The sequence below is a fragment of the Schistocerca serialis genome, chromosome 3 (genome assembly GCF_023864345.2).
Source record: "Schistocerca serialis cubense isolate TAMUIC-IGC-003099 chromosome 3, iqSchSeri2.2, whole genome shotgun sequence".
Taxonomy (NCBI): Eukaryota; Metazoa; Arthropoda; class Insecta; order Orthoptera; family Acrididae; genus Schistocerca; species Schistocerca serialis.
In genome coordinates, this window is record NC_064640.1 from 610,719,337 (window position 1) to 610,739,714 (window position 20,378).

Genomic DNA, 20,378 nt, shown 5'->3' on the forward strand with positions numbered 1-20,378 from the left:
AGTTTATAGCATAATCGAGCTTTCGGTTGCCCCGCAATCTAGCGGCTTCCGTCTTTCGTCTCTGTGTGCCGTGTCTTAGGGTTATTAACATTCTATCGGGTTTAATAATCGAAATAACTTTGAAACATGAACTGCAATATCTTCAGATCACGTATACCGACAGCAACTAATAAATAAAAGATCGCAACCACCATTCAATCCGGTTCTCGAGCTTTCACTCGTTCTTCGAACTGTTGTCTTCTGTTGGTATTATCCACGGTGGGTTTGGCGCTGTAATTTATTCTCGCGATCGCAATGACGGTCTGTATATTATTTATTTCGTTTATTAGGCATTTAATCATCGATTAATTTTCTTCTTTGTTTCATTTGAATGTTACCATCTTGTTTCAAAGTAGGTAACTTTTGTACTAATTATTCTAATATATAAACAGGTACCGAAATGCTGATCTGTAACTCACTTGGTAAATTATTATAGCCTCTGATGACCAAATGAAGTGTTATCCAGCCTACCAACTATAGCTCCTCTCCAACTAGCGCAGGGTTCCCCCTTTCTGTTCTTTCTCCATCTTCCCATCCATTCTCCTTTTCATAGCAGGCCCTGACCACCCAGCAGTCTCCTCCTCACCTTTACACTATTCACACCAACACTTACTTTAATCTCCATAACCCGTAGCTATTATCAACGTGACCACCAACGTTTTTTACCCACTCCCCTCAGCCCTATTGAACACATTTTCTCCTTCCCATATCTTCTTTTCTCCCAGAGCACGCTCTTCAGATTTTTAGTGAAAGTGCAGTGCTATTTTCTTTTAGAGGAACGTCACGATGTGATTTTAATATACAGGGTGTCCCAGGATGAGTGGTTTGTATTCAGGAATACGAGAACAACGATCATTCGAAGCAAAAATGTCTAGTAAACATGGGCTGTAAAACGCATACTTTAAGAGCTGTGAACAACTCTTGATCTTAGTTACTGTGAACCAGATCTCTTCTACTGCAAGCTGTTTCTTTCTATATTTTGAGATGTGGCAGTATGGACCACAACAAGAAAAAATGTCTAGTAAACATGGGCTTAAGAGCTATGAGCACTTGTTCATCTTCGCTACTGTGAAACACATCTCTTGTGCTGAACAAATGCTCATATCTGTTAAGTCATGCATTTTAGAGCCCATATTTACTAGACAATATTCTCTTGTTTTGGTCCATACTACATTTTCCCCAAATTATGGAAAGCAAAGAGTTTGCAGTAGAAAAGATACATTTCACAGTATCTAAGGTGAAGAAGTCCTTATAGCTATCAAGGTGAGCATTTCAGAGCCCACGTTTAATAGACTTTTTGGCTTCGAATGGCCATTCCTGTAATGTCCCTGAATACTAACCATTCCTTCTGGGACATCCTGTATATTTTTTGTTTTTCAAACGAGGGACACTTCAGCACCGGTCGTACAAATGAAACTGTTTTATTATTATTATTGCATATTGATTTCAGTTACATTGCATACCGATTTCATTGACATAGTGATCACATTCAGTGCAATACTAAGTCATGTGGGCTCGTATGTAACAAAATGTAACTTCAAACAAAGGTTTTTATCGTGAAGAACATGTCAACTAGCAGGTAAGATTCAAACTTAATCTTACATGCTACTTGGTAGGTTCTTCACGATAAACACCTTAGTTTGAAGTTACATTTTGTGCATGAATATAAGAGTACACATGACTTAGCCTTGCGCGGAAGACAATCACTCTGTAATTTAAATCGATATGCAATAATAATAAAAAAAAACGGTTTCAAATTTATGCGAGAATTAATAAAGTTCCCGTTGTTTGCAATACTTCTTGTGTGGTCGTGGTGCACAAACTTCCTAATGCAATCCAGTCTCAAGAAAATATTTGTCTTTATCCTTTAGTCCTTCAATTTTAATTCAAACAACAAAGAAAATGAACAGTTTTAATGTTTTATGTAAACACCAACAAAAGTATCATCCTTTTTATAGATTTTAAACCATCCTGCAAACTTTTCAACTTTTAATCAACTTTTTGTCTTTGCTTATACTGTGATAGCTCTCGGCTGATGAGCAGATTATTGTACCTCTGACAACCTTTCGGCTGTCCATATGAGGCGAAGGTGATGAAACAACAAATGTGAGAAAAAGTATTTTACTGGGCTCCAAGTCAAAAAATATTTTTTTGGAAGACAACATTTTCAGTTTGTAAAGGTTAACTGCCGTCTTTTGCAATCGCAATAAAAGTCTTATTAAGACCAGAGGCGTTTCGCTTTATTCTAAAGCCTCTTCAGTGGTTGCATTTTTTCTTTGTTGTTGTTTACTGCATCCTTCGTCTTGCGCGTGTATAGATCGAATTTTTCCGCACAGCCAACGTTTTCACTGTACTAAATATATTCACATTTCTGTGTTGGAAAGTCTCACTACCCTCTCGCTCACTTCCCAAAGCGGAAATGTGAATACATTTAGTGCAGTGAAATAGTTGTGTGCAAAAATTCAACCCTTACACCACGTGGAAAACGAAGACGAATGCAGTAAACGACATCTAAGAAAAAAGGTGACTACTGAACATGCTTTAGAATAAAGCGAAACGCTTCTAGTCTTATTAAGATTTATTACATTTGCAAAAGATAGCAATTAACATTTACAACTTGTATATGTGCAACTGCGGAAAAAAAGAGGCCGAGAAACAAAGGAGTCAATATTTCCGCCTTTGACTTTTAGCCTTACTTAAAAATCACCGTAAATGTTTGTGTCGCTATCTTATGGGGACGCTTATTGCAAATTTTTTTTCAAATACAAAAGGAGATTGTACGGTAGGATTTAATGCTGTTCTCTCCTGTGATTCACAAAATTTTCAAATTTCAGGCATTGTCGTGGCTAGTTTGCTATTCGTAGCGTATCGCTTCATTCGCGCCGCGCGAGTGAAATATCACGCGATTTTTCGAGTAGCGGTCAGTGCTCAACCGAGAATTCCCGATCCCGATTCCAACGCGCAGCCCCAGTTACACTTAATATTTTCAGTTATCCGTATTTAAAGAGATGTTATTTGTTCCGGAGTAACATCAAGTGCCGGCACATCGGCCTGAACGAGACAGCAGAGAAGGCTGTGAGAGGACGTCAGCCAATAGAACGCAGACTAGGACGACACCACAACAGGAGCGGCACCTATACGAAGAGAACGTAAGCGCCGCTCCAGCAAGCCTCGGCCGCTCTAGAAGACGCACTAGAAGATCCGGAATAGAAGACGAGCAGTGATATAAACTCTATAGCAGTGACATGAACTCGAGTGATTTGCTTGCAAGGAAATTACATAAATCGATGGACATTGATTATTTGCAAGTAGCCAGTCGCTTGTATTGTCAATTCAGTTTACTGTAATAAACTCCATTAATAAGATTTGCTCGAATGTTGTCTAGCTATCCGAGAAAACAGCTTCCTAGGCATCCTAAATAAGACGAGTGGGCAGGACACCACATTACTCATCACGCTGAGTGCAAGTTTTTTTTCCAACTCTTTCCACGAACCTATACGACGATATTTTTTAATCCGACGGCGTCGAGAAGAACGCGGTAGCCCAAACGAGAGCGGCGGCACCGGTGATAGGGAAGTCGGCGCCTCATTTTAACAAGGTTTGGCTGAGGCGAGTACCGGAAGTGGGGTATTGGCGGGCACGTGGGTGTGGGGTGGCGGGGAAGGGCGGCCGGCGCAGGCGCGAACGGCGAGCCGGCTCCCCGCTCCGGCGCTGGCTCTGGCGCTCAGTGCCACGTGCTCCTCAATGGGCTGGCCCACTCCCGCCGACGCCGCCTCCGACGCCTTCCCGCCAGTTACGCTCCGCTTCGCTCCGACTCCGGTTGCGGTGAGTCTCTCTCTTCCTTCCCACTGCACCTCTATCTCAGTACTAATCCACGTTTCTTTCGATGGCCATCTTCCACAGTTGCTGTTAATTATCGACTATTATTTGTTTCTTCCGTCTTCTAGGAAGAGAGCTTTACAACGGGCGCGTTTCTCTTTTATTTACGAACCGTCGCCAGTGGCGCTTCTTTGAATGAAGCACACGTAATATATCTACATGTTTCTTCCGTCTTCTATGAAGAGAGCTTTACAACGAGCGCGTTTCTCTTTTATTTACGAACCGTCGCCAGTGGCGCTTCTTTGAATGAAGCACACATAATATTTCTACAATTTTGTTATTTGTAAATTAAAAACAACTTCTCTCCATACCAATTCAATGTACGATTTACTTACCGTGCTTATGATTCCTTTCTACATGTTCTGTAGTCAACAGGTTTTTCCTCGTTACTACAGGTGGAAGAAGAAATAACTTAGTTGCGCTTTCATCCTTCTAATTTTTTTGAGTTTTAGAAGCCTGCAAAAGAAATAAATTTTGTAAATTAGGAGACAATCGTGAGACATGTGCGAGAATTTTCTAGTAAAAACAAAAAATATAAAGCCGCAGATTTCAGGCAGGGGCTAGTGTGCCCTTGCGGCCTCGTGTGCTCCTGAACGAGAAACTGAAGTTGGCACCTGTTGATTGAGCATAGAACAAATGCTTCGAAAATGGGTATTAAAATTTAGCCAAAGCTTGCGAAGTAATTCCGTATTCAAAGGACATATTATCTAATTTAACGAGTTTAAATTATAGAACTTAAATTCTTGCTTCTTTTTTATAAAATTTGGATAAAAAACGAAAATCGTTTCTGATGAAATACTTTGGCTGATCTGTGCAAAATAATTTCTACAATATCTCCCTTCCACCGACGCCAGTGGCACCTGTCGATGCAAATCAGTCGACTCGGCAACATAAAGCCGGCAGTGTCTTTTCGTTGTCAATGAGTTCGCTTTATTTTACGTCAAATCTCAAATCCCCATGATGATATTGTTCTTGGACTGAAAGAGGCGCTTTGTCGTTCATGACCTTCATATAGGATAAATCTGAACTCTATCGACGAATATTCACAACGTAATTAGAATTGGCTGTTAATGACTCGTTAAGAATAATTCGTTGGTCATATCAATGTCCTCTGTGATTCTATTGAGAATACCCGCGCAACACGTGGAAATGCGCGTAACATGAAATGTTTCATATTCGTAATGGAAAAAACGACAATCACAAAAAAAACAAAAAATAAAAAGAGTGAGAGAGAAACACTACGCAGAAATAAAATTGGTATCACTTACAATTAGAAATCGCAGTTATTGTATACACTGTAGGAACATACATAATTTCCTAAAATCTGAGAAGAAATCGTTTCTTTCGTTGAGTGCTGACTGTGTCGCTAACGACGAACAATACGCATTGCCTTGTATTCCCTACGCGTGAGGTATTGCAATTCGTTAAAATAACACTTCAGAGGGGATGTAAACTCGGTTAATAACTGAATCTCAAAATGATTCGATTGACATCTATTACTCCAGAACTGTGCAAATAACATGCTGTGGAGGTTTAGAGAAGTTAGCAACAGGTAAGAATTTGTTATGGAAGACGCCGTTAGAAGATAAGCTTGCTGTGTAATGGAGAACGATCACTGCCTGTCTGCTGGCCTTATACTTCAGATATTTCCATCTCTGAGACAAACTGGATTCCTGACGTATTTCCACTAATACTTTAATATCCTTTCAATGTCTCTTCATTTCTGCACTTTATTGAATGTTATTTATTGTGTTATTGCTGTCTAATACTCCTTAGCAGACGCTTCATCATAATTTACAGGCAGTTTAAAAAGAAAAAAAAAGTTCGATTTCACAAAGCTACATCTTGAAAATGAATTTATATATCAACTTGAGGTGGACTTTAACTTACGCATCTAAAGTAAAACTTTACCTTCTACCACATCTACATGACTACCCCGCAAGTGCGTGCCAGCGTGTTCGTCGAACCACTTCCTCACTGTTTCTCTATCTTTCCACTCTCTAAATTCGTGCAACCTCTGATTTCTCTTATTTTATTACAATTATCACTTCTCCCTGTGTAGGTAGGTGTCAACGTAATACTTTCACATTCGTAGGAGAACTTTGGAGACTGAAATTTTGTGTAAGGATCTCGTCCCAACGAAAAAGTTTTTGTTTTAACACTTAAGGTGCTGCTGATATTGCACGTAGCTGCCATTACCTGTAGACTGGCTAAAATAAGTGTTTTTTTGGAAGTTATTACTCGTATGTACAAATATGGAGTTGCACTTTCAATTTTTGATATACATATTTAGGCATTGCTAGTGTTAAATCTGAATCGATAGATGAAGCTTCAATTTCTAGTAATTATCGCAGGAGAAAGTGAAAAGGCGTTCTGGTATTCAGATTCATACCCTCGTAAGCAAACGTGTGATCTTTGTGTTTAAATTTCTTTTACAGCCTATTTGAATGTAAATAGACACACACAACACAAGAACAAAGCTAAATTTAGCGTTCAAAGTGGAATATAGTTCGATACAAATTGAAAAATGGGGAGATACACAGTCCAGCAGTACACTCAAATGGTTCAAATGGCTCTGAGCACTATGGGACTTAACATCTGAGGTCATCAGTCCCCTAGAACTTAGAACTACTTAAACCTAACTAACCTAAGGAAATCACACACATCCATGCCCGAGGCAGGATTCGAACCTGCAACCGTAGCGGTCGCGCGGTTCCAGACTGAAGCGCCTGCAGCCGCTCGGCCACACCGAACGGCAGCAGTAAAAAAATGGTTCAAATGGCTCTGAGCACTATGGGACTTAACATCTATGGTCATCAGTCCCCTAGAACTTAGAACTACTTAAACCTAACTAACCTAAGGACATCACACAACACCCAGCCATCACGAGGCAGATAAAATCCCTGACCCCGCCGGGAATCGAACCCGGGAACCCGGGCGTGGGAAGCGAGAACGCTACCACACGACCACGAGATGCGGGCGGCAGCAGTACACTCAGTAGAATCATATGCTCGGAGTGATTTCCTAATTTACCCGCAGGAAAATCCTTCATAATAACACAGACTACGAAAATAATACGATAAAATTGTAATCTGAACCGTCATCAAATACTTGGTTCTCATCATCTGCAGGTTCTTCAGGAACTTTGTAAATCATTTGCTCCAGACGTTTCTTCTCTTCACTCCACATTTTAAACAAAAAGGCACACAGAGAGAACTTGAACGTTAGCTAACGCCAACGAAACAAGATAAGTTAACGAAGGTTTCAAAAACGACGAATTTTTCCAGTGATACAGCTATTACAATGTAGCGGAAACTACGAAGCCTGTAGAACTGATAGACGTTTGAGGGAGCCGTAAATTTACGTTTGGCACCACGGAAAATCATCTTAACTGGTGTGACGTAATATTACGCCCGCTGCACATTTCCATTTTCCGCAAGCGCCGTGATATTACGACAGTCTCATGCAAAGTGTTAATGACTGCCACCCGAACTCGCGTATCACGGCCGTGACACTCTCTCACCTATTTCACGATGAAATAAGCGTATGCCTAGGGTCTCCCGTCTGGTAGACTGGTAACATGATGCAAGTCTTTTTAGTTGACGCCAGTTCGGCGACTAGCGTGCTGATGAGGATGAAAAAATACAATACCCAGTACCTGAGCAGAGAAAATCTCCGACCCTCCGGGAATCGAACCCAGACCCTTCGCATGGCATTCTGCCGCGCCGGCGACTTATATATTGAGGCGGACTGTTCCGCTATACTACAGAACGAGCTGCTCTTCTTTGAACTTTTTCGATGTCCTCCGTCAGTCCACTCTGCTAAGGATCCCATATTGCACAGCAGTACTCTAGCAGAGAACGTACAAGTGTAGTGTAGACCTGTTGCATCTTCTACGTGTTCTGTCAGCAAAACGTAGTTTTGGTTTGCCTTCCCCACAACATTATCTACGTGAGCGTTTCAGTTTTAGTTGTTCGTAATTGTAATTTCTAGGTATTTAGTTGAATTGACAGCATTTAGCTTCGTGTAATTTATCGTGTAACCGAACTTTAACGGATCCTTTTACATTGTAGAGTCACATTAATGTGACGTCCTTTAGAAAGCCTGAATAACCACTTTTTGCACCGTGACCCGCTGCGAGACGTGCAGGAAGAAAGTCAGTGAGGTTCTAAAAGGATGTGGAGCCATGCCGACTCCATTGTCGCGCCTAGTTGCGTCAATTCACTCGGTTGAGGATCCATGGAGCAAGCAGCCTGCTCGAGATGGTCCCACTGATTGTCAGTTGGTTTTAAATCCGGCGAGTTTGGTGGCTAGGAGAGTACGGTGCACTCATCCCGGTGCTCTTGAACCACGCACGTACACTGCGAGCTGTGTAACACGTTGCATTGTCCTGGTGGTAGACGCCATTGTGTCGAGGAAAACAAACAGCATGTAGGGGTGAACGTCGTTCCCAAGGATAGATGCATACATGTGTTGATCCATTGTGCCTTCTAGAATGACGAGTCGCTCAAGGAATGCCACGAAAACATTCGCCAGACCATAACGGTCCTTCCTACAGCCTGGACCCTTCCGACAATTATTGCAAGGTGCTTGCTTTCATTCCTATGAAGCATAAAACGTATCTTCTGAAAAGACCACCTGTCGCCACTCAGTGGACGTCCCCGATGAATAACAGTGAGGTGTTGCTGAGGCCCATACGGTGAACGGTTGTTGAGGAGACACTGTTGGTAGCTCCTTGGTTAATCTGGGCGGTCGGTTGTCCAACAGTTGCACGTCTGTTCGCCTACACACATCTCTGCAGCAGTCGTTCACCCCTGCCATCTATGGTCCGTGGTATACCACATTTGCCGTGGCACCGATTTTCGATAGCACCGTTTTGCCATGCGTGGTATACCTCATCGCGGTCATAGGCGAAAAGTTTACAGATTTAGCCGTTTCGAAAATTATTCCATCCTTGGGCCGAAAGCCAATGATCATGCCATTTTGGACGTCAGATTAATCGCTTCGTTTCCGCATTACGACAACGACTGCACAGTTTGCCGCGTCCCCCCCCCCCCCCCTCCCACCGACGCGCTTTACATACCCTCCACTGCTGGTGCTGCCACCTGCCGTCTGTGAGTGGTTATTGCACGCTGACGCCGAACATAGGCGGTGGGGTCACATTGATGTGACTGTACCGTGTAGTACTCGTGTGGATGGCCTCACACTTTTCATTATTTAGGGTCAATTTGCCACTTTTCGCATCTTGTCTAAGGTCTGCGCCAGTTGTAAGTTTCCGATTTATTTGGTTGGCGCTGGGAACCTCCTGGTGAAGCTAGCTCATCGCTCACTCGCTAGTCGCTCACAGGAATCACTCGTATGTATGTGCATACATGTAAAAGATTTACTCTTGTAAGATCGGATGGTTCTTTTGAAAATAAAATCTTTGTCGCCCTTTGCGAAAGCGAAAATTTGCCCTAGTTTCCGTTTTCATTCAAGTAGAAGGTACAATCTCGTGAAATCGGATGAATATTTTTGAACACCCTGTGTATCTGCTGCTCTAAAGTCAGAGCAGGACAGAAGTGGCGGCGTACTCTTTTCACGTGCATCTAATATTTATTTGAAAGTAGATACCAATTTGTACGCCTTTGAGCAGAAACAAGAGAACGGCAGGGAAATTAAAAACGGAGTCCGTTAAAATTCATCTATACGCATGTGGAAAAGGGCACCAAAGCTTCAGTCAATCTCCTCGACCGGTAAACTCTCAGTCCCTGCAAGTGTGTGATATCTGACTCTTTATTCCGCCATTTCTACTTATTCGACATCTTCCTTTTCATCCTGTCCCACTTCGTTCTGTTCATTTCCTCACATAGGAAACATGGCGACAATAATTCCTGTATGTTCACGTCCAAGTTTTAATTACATTTACGTTGTTTTGTTATAGTTTGTTGCCGGCAGCAAAACTTTTAGGTGGGCACGAATTTTGTGGGTTACGTGTCCCTCGTGTATTGTGATGTATGCGCAGCTGACACGTGTGTTGAATCAGCTAGGGACTGAAGAACTTAAATTGCTCATTTGCCGGACGGATCACCGCCAACCCTCTCCCCATAGAACTGTTCTGGAAATAACCCAACCACTGGCTTTCAGTCCGATGATCACCTGCGCGATGACAACTCTACTCCCCACGTTGATCAAATTCTGGCGCTGAAAATGTTTACCATAGCCAGGATTCGTACCAGATAATTCCCGGCCGAGCGTCTCTGCTCTAGCGTACTTCAACGACCTTGCCCACGACGGTAGTCAATTTTTTATTGAAAGCAACGTCTTTGTTACACAAGTGAGGAGTTAGGTGTGTTACTTTTTTTAAATTGAAGTGGCTATTTCAAGTAACTATGCCTCCGAATAGAACACGTTGCTTTCAAACTATACTTCATGAAGTAATAATAATTACAACGATCATTGCTGTAACCATTCCTCTACTACGGCCTTAAATTGCAATTATTTTATCAAACAAGCAGTGATGAATTTTGTGAAAATTACGAAACAGGTCACATTTCTAATTTTTTCATTAAAATTTAACTTCTTTGCTATAGTGTCAATAATTATGATGTAGCCTTCACCATTGTTATCTATTAGTTCTCAAACAAATTGTCCCAAATTTTGCCACATATAATTCTATAATTTAGAATAATACTCAACTCCCTAAGAAACAAACAAAACTACCTGCCGATGCAATTTAAAGATTGAGTAAAGATGTGAACTGAAAGTATAAATGTTTACTGATACAGCGAATGTTTCAAATGTTTTCACTATGGTACTAATTGTAACTATTATACGCGCCCTTCCAGATATACGTACACACAATATTGCACACGTCTAAACAGGATAAACGTTTCCTCCACCTATCGTGGTGACGCTGTATATTCTACCAGAACGTAGCAATCGCATTGCTAGCACGATAAGCGCTGTGTTAAACCACGAGATACCCGCCATCTCATGCTTATCTCCGTGGAGGGGAGTGGTAGGGGTGGGTGAGGATCGGTATAAAACAGCTGTCGCCCAGCGCTCACCGCTGCGATCACACCTGTAGCAAATCAGTATCGACCCATAGTCCGTCTAATATTATGTTCCGATGTAATTTTTGATGCCTGCGTTCTGAGAAAGCGTCGGACAAAGGAATGTTCTCGACCCTCGACCTTCTTTCTCTTTTATAACAGATAAATTTGGTGATTCAGGTGGTTAAGTATCAAGTTAGTAACATGTACCGCCGAGAACTTAACGTATGCCGTCCTCGGATTCTTCGTACAATTACCATGGTATTCAAGTCCATCGACGAGAAAAATACGAAGTCCATGGTCCGAATCCCATCTAAAACGCCTCATCGTAGTTCTAATTCCAAATCGAGCGAGAAGATATTTCTAATCTAGATATTAAATTCAGGAAGTTGTGTTCAAATTATGGCCTGGCCATTCTCATTCAAATTATCTGTGATTGCCGTAAATCACTATAGGCAGATGCGCGAATGGCCATGTAAGATTTCCCTCTGTATCTTAACTAGTGCTCCATATGTAATGATGTCATCATCGTTTGGCTAACCTTTTAACTTTTCTTCCTTCCTTCCAATCCTATATAAATCCGTAGACTCCACGTTAAATAGTACGATGAGTTAGTCGATCAGCTGAAAGAAGGAAAAACCACAGTCTCTGCTGTAGCACCACGTGCAGCAATGAGCTATCTTAAGAGCAGATTTGAACGTCCCGTCGACATAGAGATAATTGGAAACAGAAGATCTGGCTCAGATGGGCATCAATCGGGAAGGAAACGGCCATGGCCTGCTCATTGCAACCACACCGGCATCCATTTAGAGAACAGGGGAACCTCCAATAGCAAGGACTTTGACCCATCTCTTCAATTGTTAGTCAAAAACAGTATTATGTCTTATATCTAGGCCTGTAAACAACTACATGTCTTTCTTGCTTTGTCCCGCATGTGCCAGGCTCCACTGAAGATGAGGAATCGCACGCCCGTGATAAACCAGTTATTTTTACTTTAAATCTATTACAGAATATCCTTCCTTCCCTCGCAACAGTCAGTTATCCACAGGGGGAGATTCGTATCCAGCATTTGAACGCAAATCGTGTAAACTATGTTTGATGTATGTCATTATTGTAGGTGTGCGTTTGTCGTGTCTCAGAGACGAGGACGGGGAAACAGCGCGGCATTCGCCTAGACTGATATGCGAAATCAGTTAAAATCAACAGTCAGACTGGTCGGTTTGTCTGTATTGTTAATCTGGCTCATGGATTCGATTTCTGCTCACCTCAGTGTTTCACAAACTCGCCCTTTTTGAAATAGATACATAGATGTACAAATAGATCTACGGTATTTTTATTACTTCAGATATTTCATATTTGGATTGTGGAATGTTTGTGAGCCACAAATAAACAGAAAATCCAAATATTATTTCTTTTATTCATTATTTGTTCGCGTGATTCGAATACAGTTCGGTAGGAGTTATCGTGTCGTAACTGTTGAAACAACCACACAGAAAATTTGGATGTTACGCAACTTACCCGTTTTTCATATTTTTATCTTAAATTTCCTTCCATTTTAATTACGAAAATTTTGTTTACTTAAAGCTATAACTTGTGCTCTAATGTTATCCCACATGTCTGCTACTGCTTTATAAGATAGCACATATTCGTCTTAATCCTTGCATGTCACTTATGTTAGTAATTTTTCAGGCACGCGCGCGTTTTCCATTGTCTGTTCATGAAATGAATAGTGCCCGGTGAGGACAGCCATGAATAGGAAAAATAAATAAATAAGAAGTTGGAACAAGGAATAACTAGATTATGAAGGAGAAGAGGATAGCGCGATCGAGCTTAGTTTCAAGAAAATACTGCTTCTTTTGAAACAGTAGCAGTGCGCAGGAATACGAAAAACTTGCCCGCCACCGAGGGTTTGTGGATTGTGTGGCGCTCCACGAAAAGAAACTGGGAAATGCAGCATCTGTCTGCCGCCAGAATACATCTTATCTCGCTCGCCTCTGTAGCGAGAAAGCGCTGCGGGAAGCATACGCTCAATGGCTCAGCGCTTGTGCAACGAATGCTGCTCTAGCACGATACTCTTCCCAAGCGTTTTCGACAAATCGAAGTTCAAATTCTTACGAGCCAGGGGATGCTTACTATATGGGAGCCCCAGCCGTGGAGTAACGGTGTTAGCACAACCGGCTAACACGGCAGGTTACAATTCTGCCGTACTGCGTTCAAGTAACGTGATTTTTACTCTGATCTCTCACTAAATACTTGAATCGTTATGGCGAATCATTTTTCTTCGGATAGTGGTACATTCCTGGCGAGGTACAATCGGGGTATAACGAACATTTATTTGCTGTCACATTTATGCGCGTATCGCAAATGCCGTGTACATTACTCAAACCAAGTGTGACCCAGTGTAATTTCACTACCATCTGCGCATGAATACATCGATAAATAAACAGAGCTGTAAAACTACCTTGCCCTTCGGTAGACTATCGTAAGTAAGTGTAGACTATGGCAGTTTTCCTAGGAGCCTTGGCCAGTTCGAATCAAAACTGCGTTACTTGTATGTTAGATGTGTTGCATACCTATCGGGCGTTACGTCATTTCGACGTTTTGTTTGCGCATGCGATTAGTGTTGTAATAGATTGTCCTAGAAACCGGAAGCAGTAAGCCGTTTAGAAACTGAGTGAGGATATATAAAGGGTCTTGTAACCTATGTTACTTAAAAACAAACAGTATTATAGCAAAATTGAAATTGTCAATGTTTATTTGAGGTTTTATTCAAATATTGTTGACTTTTAACGTGGGACAGAGGGAAGTTGGAGCAAAAATAAAAAAGAAATATAGATGTATCAAGTAGCACTAGAAAACGCAATTTCCCAAAAAAGGGTATTTAAAAAAACGCAAAACAAAACATGTCAAACATCGCTTCACTACTTCGTCAAGCTTATATAAATCATATTTCTGTAATTCATAAACAGCTTTCGCGCTTCTTAATAATAACAGGAAACTCTTGTCTTTTATCGTGTTGCAGAACGTCCCATGAAGAACAGAATAACAACAGTTATTATAAACTGTACGTGCACCAAAAGTAATTGCTTTGGTTACATAAAAGTGCGGAAGCCACGCGATCAATTAATTTTTATGACTTACAAAACGCAATTCACATATTGTAAGGATATAAAATACACAATGGACTAACACTGAACGATGTGCGGTTCTAATTATGTCCAAAACAAACAAAGAAAAGACGTCGGCTCCTTGTTTCTCTCTCATACATTCATTTATGTTTCCTTCTCTACCAACGCTACCAATACTACCGGTAATCCTAGCAGTTACTACATCATTTTTTGGTAGATCATAACTGTATAAATAAATGACCAATTTATCATGATTCTTCTTATATCTTCATTATAAAGTACCTTGTCACGAATTTACCACAGTGATTATCGTTATTATTATTGTTCGCTTCCGAAGAAACAGAATTCGTCGTAGGGATACAAGATTTTGGAGGAAGATTTGGAATAAAAGAGAAAATTATGCGTCTCAAACGCAGTATGCACAAACCTCTAACCTGTCGCCTTGGTCGACTGCACAAACATCGCTATTAGACGGTTGGCGCTTCCGTACGTTATTCAAAAGGCTCGTTAAGCTTTGAACGTCAGTTTTTCAGAAACGCTTGCGGAGCGCATCGCAGCAGAGCAGCACTCGTTACACTTAAATTTCTACTACCACAGCGGGAGGGAGTAGCCAAATCGATAAGCCGCTGAATGTGTGCTTCCCTTGTCAGTTTTATCTCACAGGACATAAAACAATATATTCGGGTTTCGGCAACATTTCAGTTTCCAACTGCTCTATATTTTTCTCTTCTTGTACCAGTCGGAATCACAGGCAATCACTGATAGATTAAATGCAACAAGCCATGTGTATAAAAACCGTTGTGCAATATTTTGTGAGTTCTAAGAAATCGGGCAGTACATATGGCTACTTATAGGCATGAACGCTGTGCATCTTCGTTAATCACATGGATCCTTCTTCTTAATTAATACGATACACATAATAGAGAACTAGTTTTGAACATTTAAATGTGGGAAAAAACAATTGCGTCTCGCGAAGTGACTGAAGTTCGTGTAAAACTTAAAACGTAAATTAAAACAATTATCTGTGTCAGTCACTTTTATTTTCTCCAACGACGCATTTCGAGGGCTTACAGCCTCACTACAGCCCGTAATTTACGGGAATTGCGTGACTAGTGCGTAGACATCTGGTATCTCATACCTCCGGAAACCTACTAAGGACTTGACGAAACAATGCCTTCTAGAATCGCTGCTGTTTTCCATTCCAAAAGTGGACGGGAGTTTCAGTGTTAGATAAAGTTCTTGTTAAACTAAGTGATATCTGCGATGTAGCAATTACCTAAGACAAAGGCAGAATTGGACGCCTGATAATACGACTGCCATTAGAATTTTTGGAATATGGTGGAATATGATACAACTACCTTATTATTTCTGCAATGAAACGAATGCAGCCTCGCACAGTGTTACCGACAGAATATTCAGCTCATTCTTCCTCTTTTATTTGTATCGTACCTCATATCTAGAAAACATTCTACGCAACAATTATAATACCTCAGGTACAGAAATTTGATCCGAGCGGATTTCAGTATTGTGGAAAAGAATTATTAAGCCTTTCAAATCTCAAAAATCCCGGTATCTCTCTGAATCACCCTGTTTTCTGGACAGGTACTTCCATAACAAAGGAGTCCACAACAAAACTTTCCGCCATTTAGTAAAGACAAATTTCCGCAACGTAAATAGTTAGCATCAGTTGCTACAACGTAGTGGCTGTCTGGAAGCACTCTTGTGCACTCGAGCGTCTCGGGGAAACCTGGTAGCGACCATCACCGCCCACTGCCATCTATGTCGGCTTTCAAATCTCATTATCGGTAAGGTCTTCGCTTTTTTTCAGTTACGTAAGCTTTCTCGAAACAACGACAGCTGCAACTCGGTCTTCGAGCACCTTCGCCTTCTCTTTGGTGAATAACCTGAGGTACGAATTCTTCTAGAAGAAGAGTAATACTACCCAGATACTATTTTCCATGCACTAACTGCTTCTTAATAATCAATACAACTATATGGAAGATGTGAGAAACAAGCATTCTATACGACGACACTATTTTTTTTGACACATTAGTGTGTAGCTATCAGAATGATGCTACAAAAAAATTTGCTGTAGTGGTTGTTTTTACCTCTCATATTAGCATAAAACATAGGCCTTACTTAGACAGATGAATCTACAGATACAGTTTTTTGGTGGTTGTTTTTTTAACAATCATATAAAATTAGAAGAACGTATAGTCTTGTTGACATTATATTGGACATCGTTGATAACAATGGTAGTTAGCGTGTTGTTTTGCGGGCTCGACGTTTCCAGTTGGTGTTATACGTTTCATGTATACTCTAATACAGGAGAAATAACGAACAAATAATTTACGTAATAGTGCTGTTAGTTACTGAAGTTCATTAAAGCACTAATTTTCAAGATAGAAACTAACGTCAATCTTTCGCCTGAGTAAGTATCTTTTATATCGTAAGTGTTTATGACTTTGTTCTGTGTTTTAAGCATTCGACTGTAGAATAAGCTACACCGTAGCAGCAGATAAATTCTACATTTCCCAAATTTTCAGAAAAAAGCTAACAGCTTATCTTCTTAAAGAATTATAACTCTCCCTTACTCTTTTCTGAGTCCATATTCGTTGCAATCTGTAATCTCAAAATTTTTAACCACTCTCTTGGGCAGGTTTAAACTCCCTGCCTCCATTTCTCCCTTCTGTTTTTCTTTCGTTCCTGCTTTGTTTCTCTGTATCTCGTGATAAGTTTTGGTTTTGCATCATATTTCTTATAATATAATTAAGATAATATAAGTCGATTGCACACTCTTGTGTGTTGCCATCAGTTGGTGCTTAACAGTGTGTGTGTCAATATTGTAGATCAGGAGACGTCTGTTTCGATCTAACAGAGGGCATGGAAGAACTAATCTGGCCAGAGTAAACAGCTCTATAAATGAATAAATCTGCAATTCTGTTGCAACGTCTGAGCAGTTATCTTCCTAACGACTAGGGGATGAGTCCTCCAGGTGTAGCCTGAGTAAAATAAATACATTTCCTGACTGCAGTTATCTCTCATTGGATTAAATATAGTCATTTCGTTCTAAAATTATACCCAATAAAGGTTTTATGAGCACTAAAGTTAAGTTTAATGTTTCTTTGCAATACCTCCATCTCATACAGAACCAGTGACTTTGCAAATTGTTTGAATTTCTTCAAATTATGTTTCCTAAAACGATGTGGGCCGCGACTCTAGTCTTTCGGTAAGAAGAAATATGTCTTTAGGTACCCATAACTTTTCTTTGTGCCATTTGTATATCCGTTGAGCTTCATCCAGATTGGTTAATTCACTCTCGAGAAACTTCAGCTGATGCCAATTGCGGGTTTTCAGTATCGCTGTTTCTCACTTCGTTCTTCCTGAAGTTGACGTTTTCTTAGTAATGATCTGAATTTGAATCGCAACTACATGGATCATCACATTCGAAAGCAGAATTATTTCTTATCTCTTAAGACCTAATTTAAGACTGTCCTTCAAAGTAATATCAGTAATTTAGAGTATGTTAGTAGTGTCTTCATTGCATTTTCCATTGACAGATTTCGATTATATTTGTCTTGCACGTAGTCCAAACACAATAAAATGCTAATTTCATTAATGCATCTTTTTAGTGTAAGTGAAATTGTGAAATCTGAATATGTAGCCGAGGGAAAATAACAGAAAAGGTGCATTAAATCTTTGTTTACCAAATTCTGGCAAAACGACTAAGCGCTCTTCGTCAGATTTATGAAAATCAAGAGCGTTGCTTATCCATTTCACTGTCTGCATTTTTGTTCCATTCGGCACCTTCCTAGACTATACGCTAATTGAAAATCATCCAAATAATCAAGATAATTATTAAAAGTATTTCGAGCAATTGCTTGATCAACGTAAGAAGGCTGAGAAATGTTTTCACATGTGAGCTCTTCCTTTATTACAAAGAAATACACAGTTTTGTATTAAACCTCCAACGTGTTATATTGAATTTCGTCATTTTCTGAATACTGCATAACAAATTCCATTCAAACACATAATTCAGTAGATAATACAGAATCATTTTTTCTGATACTCTAGACCTCTGAAAGTAATGTAACGAATTACTTTACAACAGTAACGTTTATTTATGAAACTTCACTTTAAATACTTTTCTCTCAAGCCAGGTTTGTAACATTGCAAACAGTTTAGCAGCAGTCTTGCGTCAAGGAAAAATGTAATTGGAGTGAATAGTCATCATTCGATTGGTTTTCAAAGTTTAGTGCGAAGTTATTATAGGCTGTTGTTTCATCGCCCGATACCTGATTAAATCGCTCCATAAATGATTGTGCGAAGTCGGTAGCTATGGTCTGATAGGCTAGGAGCTAATCGTTAGCAGAAAAGTGGGCCAGTGCTTATTATATCTGACACAAATACCTACGTTAAGGGTGACGGACTCTTCATTTAAGTTATCTTATTTGTAGAGACAAGTGATCGGATTATATTAATAGCAAAAGCCTTCACATTTGTGAAACGAAGTCTCTGAATATTTAGAGAGACTAAATATGTCACACAAATAAATTTTCCTCTCCTCTGCACAGAAATACGTACTCGAGGCAGCTGTGATATAACCAAAAAGAAAATAATACATCCCCTCACAGAATATTATCGGAGAAATAGCACTATTATTAAAAAAAATATTGAATTTGTTTTATATAAAACTTTGTTATGATTAACTTGTAAATTATTTTCTAATCTAGGTGAGTCATGATATATGTTGGCTCCACGGAAGACGCTGTCTTCGTTTTTTATAGCAAAATACGAGAAACTTCTCCTCACAGTGGTTTCAAAGCTATGTATCAGTACATCAAGGTAGGAGTTCAAACACAGGACCAAATCTATTACAAAATATGCTAGCCATCAGTTCAAAGTCCCTATAGTACAGACTTACAGTTAGCCGGATGTTAATTTTGTCGTTATAACTTTGTAAAAAAATCAATCTGCTGCTTCAGATTGAAAAACACTAAACAAACATTTATATTGAGAGTGACATTAAAATTGGACATGAAAATTATCCAGGAATTAAATAAAATGTTCATAGTAATCTAAGGCATTACTATTGGTAGATGATAAAGCAATAATACAAGAAAGTGAAAATGACATTCAGTTAGCAGTATATCGGCTAAATTAGATATGCACAGAATACAATCTTAAAATTTCATCATATATGGAGAAATCTGTCCTTTCAAGGTTAATACCCTGTGTAGTTGAAGATAGCAATTAACAATTAAACAGCGGAACAGGTGTCATTTAGTAAATATTCAAGCTACAATGTAGATGAAAAACTGTACAAATTTAAAGAAATATGTGGAAAAATGAACAGAAAGCTTTGCTAAAAAACTCGAAAGTACGAAAAATTAAATTTTAAGATATCGTTACCGTTGTATAGAAGCGAGTGTCTGACAAATAAAAACACAGATAACATAGATAACATTAAAACACAAGCAGTAGAGATGTTCTTCCTGAAGAGAGTGGAGAGCTGCACAAGAAGAGATTTAGTAGAAAATGAAAATGTTCGGAGTGAATATTGCAAGAAGGGCCGAGGAGTATGTAATGAAAATATATATTGTCACGTAGAAGGAGGTGTAATTACATGAATGACGAACACTAACTTCACTTAACGAAGGTTTATTCAGCACTTGCTCATACAAGAGCGCGGAGCGAACTGCCTCCTGCCAGAACATTCCAGTACAATGATTCCTGACATTTGTGGATACTTCTAGAATGTACTCGAACCGAATATAGAAATTAAAATTGTACCAGTCTTGGTGAGTTGTGAACTCACAACCCTCCATGCAATAATTCAGTATCATAACCAATACACCACGGTGCTACTCAGCTTCTTTTGCGACCTTGCTCCCTCGGTATGTGAACAGCGTCTCGGTGTTACGTGCTCCTAGTCCGGGAACGAGTTATCGGTCCTGCATACTCCGACTCCCGATGACTGATGTTCGCCCTGGCGATGATCTTCTTAGAACTTCCCTTGCCGTTACGTTCTTCGTCACCTTTCCGCTTGTTGCCTGTCGCTGGAGCTTCGAATTTACCCTGGGTTGCAGAATCCTTATAGGGCTTCATTCGAAGGACATGGACCGTATCTCTGATCTTTCGTCGTCTTGTGTCGGGGTCGAAATCTTCAACTTCATAAGTAACATCAGACAACTGTCTTACAACATTATAAGGTCCAAAGTAGCGCCTGAGGAGCTTCTCAGAGAGACCAACCTTCCGAACAGGAGTACAGATCCAGACGAGGCCACCACGCTGGTAG

At 40.1% G+C, this 20,378-nt stretch overlaps 1 protein-coding gene across 1 annotated transcript in view; it reads left to right on the forward strand.

Annotated features, from left to right (window-relative positions):
* Positions 1-1,604: 1,604 nt before the first annotated feature.
* Positions 1,605-20,378, forward strand: part of LOC126471039 (uncharacterized) — a 384,177-nt gene continuing 365,403 nt past the window's right edge. The window contains exons 1-2 of the mRNA XM_050099106.1: positions 1,605-1,618; positions 3,718-3,864. Coding sequence (XP_049955063.1) covers positions 1,605-1,618; positions 3,718-3,864 — 161 coding nt within the window. The remainder of the gene's footprint in view (positions 1,619-3,717; positions 3,865-20,378) is intronic.